Source organism: Nymphalis io, chromosome 24 (assembly GCF_905147045.1).
Source record: "Nymphalis io chromosome 24, ilAglIoxx1.1, whole genome shotgun sequence".
In the NCBI taxonomy this organism is placed as follows: domain Eukaryota; kingdom Metazoa; phylum Arthropoda; class Insecta; order Lepidoptera; family Nymphalidae; genus Nymphalis; species Nymphalis io.
Genome location: NC_065911.1, coordinates 9,531,658 through 9,545,285, shown reverse-complemented (window position 1 = coordinate 9,545,285; position 13,628 = coordinate 9,531,658). Strand labels below are relative to the sequence as shown.

The following is a 13,628-nucleotide window of genomic DNA, read 5'->3' as shown; positions in this document are numbered from 1 at the left end:
CCTGTAATTACACTTGCTCACTCACCCTTCAAACCGGAACACAACAGTACTGCTGTTTTGCGGTAGAATATCTGATGAGAGGGTGGTACCTACCCAGACGAGCTTGCACAAAGCCCTACCACCAGTAAAGGTTGCTTGCCAGGGTTTGACTTCACAATCTTCGGCTAGGATTCACGTGTTCAAGCCACTTGACCATGTCGGTTCATTGAAATTAATAAATAAAGGTTTTAATTTGGTAAAATAATTTATTTTAATTTTGCCTCAAAGTTGCAAAGCGCGTAGGTAGTAAGGTCCTTGAATCCTTTAACAAATTACAGATGCGCACTTCAGTGGAAAGCCTAAACTAACAATTCGAGGATCGGGGTTCAATTTATCTGTCAACAGCCAGTTCCAAGTATCTAACACTATGTCTGTTTGGGGCTGGAATAGTCTATTTAATTTAACTAGCTTCCAAATAACTTCATATATAAAATGTTATTTTAAAATGTATGTATGTATATACGTGCTGAATATGGTTGATTGTTTTAGTCGGGTATATTCAATGTTAAACAAACCTTAGAGAAATACAACTATAAAATTAACTTAGTCCTTCTTAATCTTTGAATGAATTAGTCGAATAAATAATATTTCTTTACCGTATGTAGAAAAATGTTTGCATTATGATGAAGTCTAAACTTATTAACTCATAGAATTCGTCGTATCGTATCGTATCAATCGTGAAAGCCCATGAATGTCCCACTGCTGGGCTAAGACCTCCTCCCTATTTTTGAGGAGATGGTTTGGAGCTTATTCAACCACACTACTCCAATACGGGTTGGTGGAATACACATATGGCAGAATTTCAGTGAAGTTGAAATTAGACGCATGCAAGTTTCCTCACGATGTTTACCGTCACCGTAAAGTACGAGATGAATTATAATCACAAATTAAGAACATGAAAATTCAGTGATGTTTAAACCCACGATCTTCGGTTAAGATTCACGCATTCTTACCACTGGGCCTTCTCGGCTGTTTAGCATAGAATTCATCATTAAATCATATTAAATACAAAAAGAACAGAATTAGGTTTTGTTTTTTCAAGAAGGTGGTTTTAATTGAATTGTATTTTATTAGTATCCCTTTTTTAAGTGGTGGAAAAGAGTAACTACTGAGTTTTTTGTTGGTTCACCCTTCTATAATATTTTAAAAGTGAGATTTTTATATAATAGCTATTATGTGTATAATATAACTGATGTTATATTCAGAAATAACAATAATTTTCAAGTACCTCAGTAAGCAATATAAATAAAAACAAATAAATGCAATAATATTATAAATACCGAGACTGCTAGAAAACAATTTCAGCATTCTCTAGAGCTGGTCTATCAAAGGAATATTTTTCTGGTACATCTGGATATCCAATGTAATCATAACATGATGTAATGCATTTAAAATCTACTAAACATACAATTTGGGAGTTAAAAAAGATAATTTATATTCGCGGGGCATTTCGATTCGAGCGGAGGCAATCAAAGTTGCCAAATGAAAAAGTTTCACACAAGCGTTCTCTTCCATGGTTTGTTTGCTTCTAATTTGGTCTCGTTTGCGTTTTCTTTTATTATTTCTATTGGCTTCCCCTCTCTTCATTCGACTAGTCTTGGAAGGATAATTTATCGTCACCCACTTTTCAGGCGTGAATCGCATCGAAAAAAGTCTCCAAGTTTTGGCGACTAACAAGATTAATGGCAGATTTGCTGACTGCATACAAACAGTATAAAACGCGTCGTTATATAAACCTCTTTTGAATTTATTTCACATTTCAGATAGCTGTTACGTTTGAAATTTGTATGGAGGGATCTGGGTAAAATTCAAGTTGAGTGCTAGTTTTAGGGGATGTTGCCAAATTTAATTCTACAATCTGTTTCGTCATTAGCTATATTGCGTACGGAATAAAAAGAATTACATTTATGTATCATAGAAATCCGCTCGTGCTACGCGAAACCATAAATGGTTTAACCAGACGACTATCAAAGGTCATACGCTCGAGTTGGCATGTGTCCATATTCGTAAACTTGGACAATAGGTGCCATAATTTAACCAGTTTACAAAATGGCGACTCTATCTTGATTTTACATTATTATCTATTTTAAATATATTAGGATAACGGAGAATCACTTAGCAGCCTCACTTGTAAGAATCTTCTTTATCATTCATCTAATTAGCAAAATGAGGAAATTCGTCAATGGTTTTGGCATACATGTATTTATTCAAAGATAGTAATAATAATTATCTATATAAGTATGTATTTACAAAAAAAAAGTAGTATATGTAGTATATCAGTTGTCTGGTTTCCATAGTACAAGCTCTGCTTAGTTTGGGATCAGATGCCCGTGTGTGAATAATGACCCAGGATATTATTATTATTATAATAAACGTTATACGTTATCAACATCGATGCGCTTCGTTGTAATATTAAATATAGATGAACTTAAAAGCACAGGTAAGTCTTGTCTTTTAAATATGCAACCAGTGCTGTTGGCAATTAGTTGTGTCAGTATACATTCTTGATTACCTTATATAAGCCAAGGGAAACGACTAAAGAGAATTCGGAATAAAATACGGAACGGGACATTTTTTCTCCGAGTAACAGTTAATTAGGCAATGTGAAAAATAAAGTCTGGACTAAGTCTAAAATTAAGTGCCGAGTTTTCGCAGCAGGATAAGATAAGATATAAATGTTTCTTGCTCTTTTATAGATCATTAGTTTTTCATCTCAGTCGCACAACGGAAATAAATAATTAACCTAAACGTAATAAATTAAAAAAAAAAAACACATATATATGAAAAAAAGTGCTCTTTATTTTTAGAGGACACAATGTTAATACAATACAAACGGATACTGACTATAACTGCTTTTACAATGTCAGATACCAACCGCCATATTAGGTTTACTCTGACGTCATATACTCACAGTCTGTGACACCCTGGAAACGAAACTAAAAAGTAAAACACGCTATCGTCAGCGCTGAAATCTTCAACTAACAGTTTTAAAATGAGTTTTTGTTCACATAACACTACAATAGTTCGTTGTACATGTTTTAATTGTAATTTGTTTACTTGTAATGTAATATAATTAGAGATATATGACATGGGTTTGACTTTATAATTTTGTAAATTAAATATTCACCATTACATAATACTCTAAATGTGTCGCTAATATATAAATACATTATATATTATATATTTTCAATGCGAAAGTAACTCTGTGTTAAAACGGGTCTACAATTGGTAAAAATACCAAATAAAATATGTATATACAGTAATAATAATAATAATAATATATCCTGGGACATTTTTCACACACGGCCATCTGATCCCAAATTAAGCTTGTACAAAACTTGTGCTATGGAAACCAGACAACTGATATACTACATATACTACTTTTTTTGTAAATACATACTTATATAGATAATTACACCCAGACTCAGGACAAACAGACATGTTCATGCACACAAATGTCTGTCCTGGCGTGAAAGGCAAGTGTTCTACCAACCACGCCAACCGGCTCGTCAAGTAAGTAAACAATTCAATTGGTTTTTCTTTTATTCGTCTTTATATAATAGAAGATATAATTTATTAAAAATATATACAAAACCATAAAAAAATAAATATGATAACAATCGGTGAAGGCATTGCACATAATAATACACTTTAAAAAATGAAACAATATTGATAACCTCCTTATTTGAAGTCGGCTAAATAGACATCGGAAGCGTCGCCATGTCCCCTTGTTAACTCGGATTGTGGTAATTCCTGTTTTCCAAGTAATAGTCAAGAGTTACGGACAATGGAGCAAATCAGCAACTTAGTGAAGTAGGTCACACACATCACCTACGCCACCATAGTGAATCAATACAAACGAAAGGTTGGAGGGGAAAGTTAATCTTGCACGAGTTTTTCTATTACCTGTAGCAGCTGGAAGCGCACTCCTTTGTTACACTAATCGTTTCAGTTCTATTGTCAACGAAAACAATGACAACTTTTGATAATGTTTAGTCAATAATAATCAGAATATATATATATATATATATATATATAGAACATCATATATATATATGATTTTGCTAGCATTGATTTTAAAGAGGTCTATAAAATATCGTCTATTTTAAAAGGCCTCTTGTCCACTTTAGAATATTATGAGCCGCGCTCGCAGTGGTTAAAACACAGGAATCTTAACTGAAGATTGCGGATTCATTTTTTAACTTGCGCGTGCTCGGCGGTAAAGGAAAACATCGTGAGGAAACCTGCATGTGTCGGATGAAATTTTCCCTCACGTGTATCTATCAACACGGATTAGAGCAGCATGGAGAAATAAGTTCCAAACCCTCTTCTCAAGAAGAGAGGAGGTTACCGAATACACATTTCTAATCGGCCAATTTAGTATAAAATATAATTTCCTTTGTTAGGTAAAACGATATATTTTTTAAATTTTTTATACATGCTGATTGTTATACAATGTCTTCTATCGAACAATATTAGTGACTGCCTCGGTGGTCTAGTGGCTTGATGAAAGGCCGCAGATCCGGAGGTCCTGGGTTCAATTCCCAGGTCGGGCCATAAAAAAGTTAATGGGTTTTTCTGTCAGAAAATTCTCAGTAGCAGCCCGGAGTCTGGAAGTCGGAAGTGAGTACACTCCCGTGCCTCGGAAAGCACGTAATGACGTTGGTCCTGCGCCTAGACTTATTTCGGTCGTGTCGGATTGCCGTCCCATCGGATTATGAGAGTTAGGGAATAGAGAGTGCACCTGTGTTTACGCACACACTTGTGCACTATAATATCTCCTGCGTAGTAGCCTAATCTCTCATGAGATTGGCCGCCGTGGCCGAAATCGGTCTGGAGAACATTATTAGTGTGCACAGTTTCAAATAAAAAACAATTTGTCGATATAAAACGAAAACCGATAATTGTTTATCGCAATGTCAACAAAAACAAATAGTACTTATTTCAAACGCTTCCAATTTACATTTCCAATACAAAATTCATTCGAATTTACCGTTCGCTCCGTGACGAAACTAAATAAACGAACACAATTTTGCGTGTACTCTATATTATTTATTTACTTGTTTTAGTGATATCAATGGGATGTGGTTAATGTTTATGTGGTATGGTGAGTAGCTCGAGGGTTGCTAATATACCAATAATTTATTAAGCTATATATATAGGAACATTAGTGGCTACCGCGAACAAAAATATATACATTCAATTGTGTGATCCCTCAAACAATATATTTTTTGCAACAACTTTACAACCTGCTAATACTAAAGAATGTAGTAATATGAACGTGAAAACAAATTGAAAGCATTTATAGCTGAAAATTATATATTAAATAAAGTTTTTTTTGTAATATATAATAAACATTTTTAAATATATTAAAACAATTGTCTTAGGAGAGTATATTGAAATTTTGCTGAAGCATGCGTATGTTCAACTAAAAAAAAGCTTATTTTTAAATCTTATTCAAAGAATCTTGTCTTAAATCCAATGTTTATATCTCTCCGAAGCGTCTGGCAGTCTGTCTGTCTGTCTCAAAAACTACCGCACGGATTTTCATATACTTTTCTCCAATGGACGGTGTGATTCTTGTGGAAGGTTTAGGTGTTTATCTCATTATGGTTTTGTGTAAATTGTCTGAAATATGAAATGTTAGAAAAATCAAGTAGACTGTAAGCTACACTAGCTTGCGCCGCGTTTATCTTTTACGATGTAAACGATTCATATAGAAGGTCTATATTGGACCAGTGCGAAGCCGGGAGGGGTAGCTAGTGTACTAATTATAATAAATAAGCGCGAAGCCATCATATAGTTAAAATTTAAGACTCATAACATTAATGATGAAATACTTATTAAACGTTGATCTTAAAATTTAATAGCTTTTTTTTTAATTACGATGGCTCACAGCCAACGGGGACATTGCGTAGGCAATTTTATGCCGATACAGATGTTTGAACACTTTAAGCATAATAATCGAATAAAACCGTTTCGTCTTTAATAAACCAGCACGGGTCAATGACCTACTTTCAACAATGGCTTAAATATGATACATTCATACGTATGAGGTATATTTTATATTATTTGAGAACGTGAATTATAAATAACTTTGATTATTTGATATACACAATCACTTATTGATATTGCTCTCTCTCTCTCTCTTTAGATGTGTCTTAAAGGGATAGCAAATCTGACGTCAAGATGTCTGTCAAAGATTTAGTTTAGTTAAGACGGAATCTAGTGGTAAGTTCACGAAACTTTTTTCATTATTCATTCCACGGAGGCAGAGAAGCAACAGGACCATCTGCGACCTTCGAGATAAGAATTTATACTTACGCTATATACGCCGATTGTGTAGCACCCAAATAACAATGCTTTTTTGTGTTAAAAATAAAAATCAATGTGATTACTATTGTTGGAATTAATAAAATAAAAATAAAATATAGCACAAGTATAAACAAATTCTCACCTCGTCGATACGCCATCAAGTTCTAAAACGTTATGTACGGCTTGTGCTCTCAATGTAATTACTAGCTCACTCGGTCTCAAAAACCGGAACTTACCAATAGAAATACATTTTGACGCTAGAATAATTGGCCTGCATAAAGTCTACCGCGCGATATGTAGCTGATAATATAATTATTTACTTGTAATTTAATTGTCAGGCTCACGTAAGCTAATAACCATTTTTTTAAAGAATAGGAAGGCGGACGAGCATATGGGCCACCTGATGGTAAGTGGTCACCAACGCCCATAGAAATTGGCATTGTAAGAAATGTTAACCATCGCTTACATCACCAATGCGCCACTAACCTTGGGAACTAAAATGACGCTTGTGCCTGTAATTACACTGGCTCACTCACCCTTCAGACCGGGACACAACAATACCAAGTACTGCTGTTTTCCGGTAAAATATATGATAAGTGGGTGGTACCTACCCAGACGAGCTTGCACAAAGCTCTAACACCATTAAACTAGTTATTTGCATTGGTACATAAGTCAACGTTATTTAACATTCAATGTAATGTATAGTTAGTCTTAGTTTTCTGTCTGTAAAATATACAGACAGAAAACTAAGTGGCAACGCATTTGCAAAGTAATATAACTAAATACCTTATAATGATCACGAGTCAGCACCTACTAGGCTTGTAGAGTATGTTAATATATGAATAAATGAGAGATTCGTCGACTTAAGCGAACAGCGAGCTATTTCCAACTATGCAAGCGAATATGTCATTGTTTATTATAATTGCTGTCAACCAAAAGCAAACTGCCTTTCATCGCTAATTATCTCAACCCCGTTTTAAAATAAAACGCACACACAAAAGCACACACAAGGACATGTCGTTCAGCGTCAGGTCGTTGCGGAAATGTGAACAAAAACTACGCACCTGCCATCCGACAAGTGGGAAAAAAATAAGGGTTCAACCATGCTCTCATATTCCACGGCTCTTGTTGAAAACATTGTAAACAATAAATAAAAAAAACAAACTGTCCTGCATTCAGTACTGTATGAAATATCAGTTTTTCTTTGTACCCAGTTCTCGCTATTGCATATAATTTAATATGAATTTAATACAATTGGACTTGGTGGTCGAATCGATTATTATTTATTAAACGGTTTTTAGTTCTGGCAATTTAGTAAAGATTGCTTCGATAATCCTTTTTTTTTTGTTATTTTTTATTCTTAGGCATCATATTCTATTCATAATAATGAAATAGGTGTAAAATAAAAATACAAGAGATTTTTTATTATCTTGGATTTTGTAATTCTACTCAGTTTGAATATATAATTATTAGAATACATAAATATTAGACTAATGTAGTATATGCGAAAGCAACTCTATATATTCGTTTTTTACGTCATCGCGGCTAAAACACTGAACTGATCTTCATGAGACAGAGGTAGCCAATGATCTGAATTTTTTACAGGAAAATTAAATCGGATACGGATGAAGTCGCATGATACGGCTAAGATGTTAACATAAACATCACAATTCCCATTAATTATTAATGAATACAAGAAAGATCTCAAAGTAAACAATGATAGGGCTGAGAGAGATTTTTTCGATAATACCGTAACGGAATATGTCACTTACATATCGTCTATAATAGAACAATGAATACACGAACACGTGACGGCCCCTACACGTTGGGCGAGAATCTGCACCACTCAACGCACTTATGTATTATAGGAATCGTGATAAGATAACAATGTGTGTCAAATTATACGATTATATCAGCAATCGTTAAAGCCCCGCCCAAATCATTTTTTTTTATTTACTCTGATACCACAGATAAAATATATTTATTAATATTAAATAACAAACAGATTACACTGTTGCAAGAATCTAGTGATATCCGCGGTTGGTACCGATTAATTTATTGATATTTTATATTGTCTTCAAAATTTAAAGTAAATAGATAGAACATAAAACAAAGATCACATACCGGGCGACTATTTTATTTAAAATGTTTACCACCTATTGAAGGAATTCCCTTTCTATTCTTACTTTTACTTGGTGGTAGGGCTTTACGTCTGTACCCGCCACTTATTACATATTCTACCACCAAACAGCAATTTTTAGTATTATTGTATCTCGGTATGAAGGGTTAGTGAGACAGTATAACTACGGGCACAAAGAGCATATCGTCTTAGTGCCCAAGCAAGGTTGCTGGCGCATTGGCGATGCAAGTAATGCTTAATATTTCTTACTGCACCAATGTCTACGTACGGTTGCGGTTAGTTACTATTTATCTTATATTTAAAAAAAAAAACAATACAATTAAACACAGAAGATAGCTTGGACATTAAACCAAATAATGTTTATACTCAGAATTAATATAAATGTTAAATGTTATGTAGTTTCAAAGAAATTATATAAATTAGACGAAGCATGAAAACTTCGAGAAGGAAAGTGGCTAGTATTTAATCATAATATAAGAATTAATATTAATTTGAAGTAAAATAAAATTGTAATGCAAAACTTTTGATCATTAGAATATTTTATTATTTAATATTAGGAACATAATATATAAGGGTTATTCAGTTTGCGTTGTTTGTTTCCAAGCATACCTATTTAACAGTTCTCGTAATACAAGTAAGTCGTGCTGGCCCGTGGGAATTGCAAACGGCGGCCATTTTCAAGGTAAATTAGCAATCTGCACATTAGCAATTACAGTGCACAAGTGTGCATCAATCCAAATACACTTTATGACCTCACTCTCATAAACCGATGCAGAAAGAGTTAAGGCGCAGGACCAACCGCCAACTTCAAGACTTGGACATTTACCCAACCCAGAGTTTAAATCCTAAATCTAAAGGTTAATATATGAAACAAAAGTGAGTACTTTGGCTCTATTTTTCCGCCTTGCATTTAATTACACTACCATGTATATGTAGATGTAATAAGTCAACCATATATTACGTAATATTTGCGATTAGTTTCGAATTAGTGATTTAAAATGCGTTCATAATTTAATAAGCAAAGTATGCTTTTAACATTGTTTGTTTTAAATTAAAGATAAACAGAGTTTTTATAGTATGCTTTTTCGATGCTTATTATTCGGTTTTAGTCAAGTCAATTATTAACGCGAAAGAGTCTACGTCTGCTTGTTAAGTTTTTACAACTAATCTGCTAAACCGATTTTAGTGACAATGATTGAGCTTGACCCTTGGAAAGGGTCAAAAGAATAAACAACGAATATCACTCTTCTGATCATATATTTTTAACTAAATATACTACTCTTGAGTTTGCGATAATAAGGTCATACGTACATGACTCATTTATATTACTGACACAAACTTAAAAATAAACTTCATAACAATAATTAAAACTATTTTTAACTTCAGATTCTTGTAATTTTTTTTAAATCGCCTCCATCTTTATGAATATGAGAGGATATTAACTTTGGATGAAACTATTTGTATTTTAAACTCTAATTAAACTCGTCAGTGCCTCATCTAATTTTAACTAGCTTGTTGAACTATCGGATGTCCACAGCTTCGTCGGCGTATTACTTCTTCAGAGAAACACTAAAACCACAATAAAGCTTTATTCGATCTATTAATCGTGCTTTTAAGGGAAGATTAGAAAAAAAAAAAACATTACTTGCACTTATAGGCGAAAATCAAACACCGAACGAAAGATGCATTAGCTATTTCTTTTCCGGACCTTGGAATTCAGGTTGCCCTAAATAAATGGATGTGTACCTGCGACCATCTAGGACCGCATCGATTCGGTGAACGTGGTGTAAGGGTTTTCTGCAAGCTGCTGTATTTATCGCAAATAGCGTTTTTTTGCTGTGTTTGGGTTCGCTCGCTCATTCAGAGCGAGTGTGTATAATTACATACCCAAGGGATATAACGTTTTAACTTCCAACGTTGGTTATCGCCGCATTAACTACGAAAGTAATGATTTTGATTTCGTACAGAGTTAATCTCTATGGAGCAATAGTAAGCAGTTTCAAAGATATATGCATTAAAAGTATAACCGTAAGTTAATTAAAATCCAAGTTGATTCTCGTTACCATTTATTTATTTGCGTCCTTTCAAATCTTCTAACCAATAGCTTCAAAATTTGTCCGAATAAATTATTTCTCTTTCGACTTACAAAACTAAAAAAAAAACCTAAAAATTACTCCAGTGAAGTGAAACAAAACCTACCAAAATAGATTACTGAAAGGCGTTCCCGCTGGCCAACATTTTAAGAGTCTAATTATGCAAATACCGTATTAATTCAGTCACGTTAACGTGCCCAAAATTCGACGTACCAAAAAGGATGGCCCTAACATAGCTAGAATTCAAAAACCTAAGTGACCTGCCATTAATATTTAATGTGAAATACGGGTCTGACTAAATTGTTACTCCGTTCAGCGATTTGAATGATAAGTCACCGATTAATCCAAGTATTAATATGGTTTATGATATCATCCTATTATTCTTCGATTCATTGTACTTGCGCTGAGTAAGTTTTAGAACAAAAACATGACCTAAGCCATTACATGCCAGTATAGCTAAGCATATATTATATGCCTATTATATCATCACAAATAATTACAGCGTCCTTGGTCTGGAGATCGCTTTATTTTTATTTTAATCCTGAAAATTCGGTATGTACATTCAATCGAAAATAACTAACAACAATCTATCTCTTTTCCTTTATTCGTTAGTAGTTGGCGTGTTCCGGATACGTAGACTCGTATCCGAAATACAGTTTTCCGCGCTATCCCTCTTATATAATGGCAAAATTAGATTAATTAGAACTTATTATAATAGCAGCGTAGGGCGCCATACCGCCAGGTGGGCAGATGATTTGAACTTCGAAGTTGATGGCGGAACCCAACTGGGTACGGAAAGCGGAGAACCGGGGGTTTTGCCGCACTTTAAGAAAGGCCTATGTTAAGCTGTAGCCTATAATTGGCTAAATGATTATGATCATATTAATGAAATGAAAGTTTTATGACTCTTTTCTTGTTATGAATTTATTTAAGCTATGTCGAATCGAAAGATAAAATCGACATAAAGGATAAAAATGGTATTAGAACAAAATTCATTATATTTCGACCTTTAGTGTTGATGTTACAAACATTCAAACACACACTTGCACATTATAATATTAGAATGATTGGTCCATGATATGAAGATATCATCATTAGGAGTTTCATTAAAGACAACAGTGTTTTTTATGGAATACATGCTCAGAGTGACAACAAAAACATATTTTCTTTATATAATGTAATGTATTTTAATTTATCATCCCATTACTGCCTATTAATAATTGTAACAATAACATTATTTAAATAAAATTCGTAAAATGTTATCATGTTAAACATTTCATAACATTATGTAAATAACAATACGGATAATAAATAAACAAATGTGTAAGATGTGAAAAAAATTCAACATAATAAAACTAAAATATGTTAATTGTCAAAATCAAACAGTTCATAGATTCGGTCATGCTTTTCAGTTTTCACATTAACATCTTAATTGATACATCATTAGCTCCCCAAACTTCCTGCGGAACGTGAGACCTGCATGTTATTATTTTAGCAATGAAACACGTAATACGAAATAAAGATTTTAGGATGTCATAAAAAAATTCATAACTTCAGTGTCGATCAGTTTTCTATTGACATAATTATGTATACATATTTTAAAAGTGATTGAATTAAATATAAATCTATCAGGCAACAATATTGTTGTTGTATTTCTCTCACTGAAACTAATTAAAAATACAAATTATATGCAGATACGCAATTATCTGGAAAACTTCAGTGATGAATCAACTGCAAAATCTTGCGGCGCACGCCCACCGCGGAGCACGGAGTCGTGTGTGCATCAAGAAGTGGTCAGTCCGGTTCACCTCACACCTACACGACCAGTTTCTTACACCAATCGCACCGCGTATTATAATCTGAGACAATTTCGAAAGTTCCGATACGAAAATATCACCCGGCGCATCCCTACACTAACACAATATTAATACCATACAAATAAAATGTTACGAACTATATCGCCGCTAAACTTTGTTGACATTTTATTACTAATAATATTTTATTATTCCTTTCTACTTTTAGAATATATATATTTTATAATTATTATAAATAAAACTCCAAGGTACTCTAATAGTGAATCATTTGTTTTTTTTTCTATTAAAAGGCCATACAAATATTACCTTCATTGTCGTTGTTTCCCTCGCCGTTGTGTGCCGAAGCTACCAAAACTCCTAAGCACAGAAGGCCCAAAAATCTCACAATCATTTTAACTGTTTAAATGACAGCACTGAGTTCACAAGTTTTTTCGAAAATAACAATTTTTTTTTTAAACACTCGACATAGTCGACCCGATGACACTCGCGCTGCAGAGCAGCGATCGGCCTTTCTTTCGCAAATGGCGGAGGATGACGGATGTGTTCATCGATTGCATTCGAGTCTGCGCGTTTGTGAAGTCTGTTATTTGCGTCAAAATTATTTGTCTCTGGTCACACTAAGACCTATTTATTAATAATCTGCCCAATACTTAATTCAAAATATACTTATATTATATTTCATAAAATCAATAAGCGCTTCTTTTTAATTAGTTTTAAACTAATTCATATTTAGTTTTAAAATCTATTGTAACAATTATTTAAAAATATTTATTTAGACTTTTAATAGACCATAGTAGCCTTATATCCGTTTCGATATATAGACACAATTATTAAACATATTTTTTTGAAATATTTAAATTGCATTGCATAATTTTTATATTAACGTCACTCGATACAAAAATATTTCGTAATCTACAGTTATTTATGTATGTGAGTACTGAAAAAGAAATTCTATAGTGTTAAACCGTATACAACTTACAATCAATAAGCTTCTTGAAAATAATGAACGACTAAACTAACTTAATATCTACAAAAACTCGTAAGTTATATTTATATACCAAATATATTTAAAGTATTTATTAAAAACTTAATACTTTTTGTACATTACTTTGAGAAATAATGAAATCTCTTAATTTAAAAACTTTATTGTATAGGCTGTTCCAGATCCTTAATAAAATAAAACGAAAATCTTATTTTTACATTATAATTTTTAGCCTGTTTAAATAA

General features: G+C 33.1%; 1 protein-coding gene across 1 annotated transcript in view; it reads right to left on the bottom strand.

The window, feature by feature from the left end:
* Positions 1–12,963, bottom strand: part of LOC126777848 (calsyntenin-1) — a 185,610-nt gene extending 172,647 nt beyond the window's left edge. Inside the window, exon 1 of the mRNA XM_050501079.1 lies at positions 12,708–12,963. Within this exon, the coding sequence (XP_050357036.1) occupies positions 12,708–12,792 (85 nt within the window). The 5' untranslated portion in view covers positions 12,793–12,963. The remainder of the gene's footprint in view (positions 1–12,707) is intronic.
* Between the last annotated feature and the right edge of the window lie 665 nt (positions 12,964–13,628).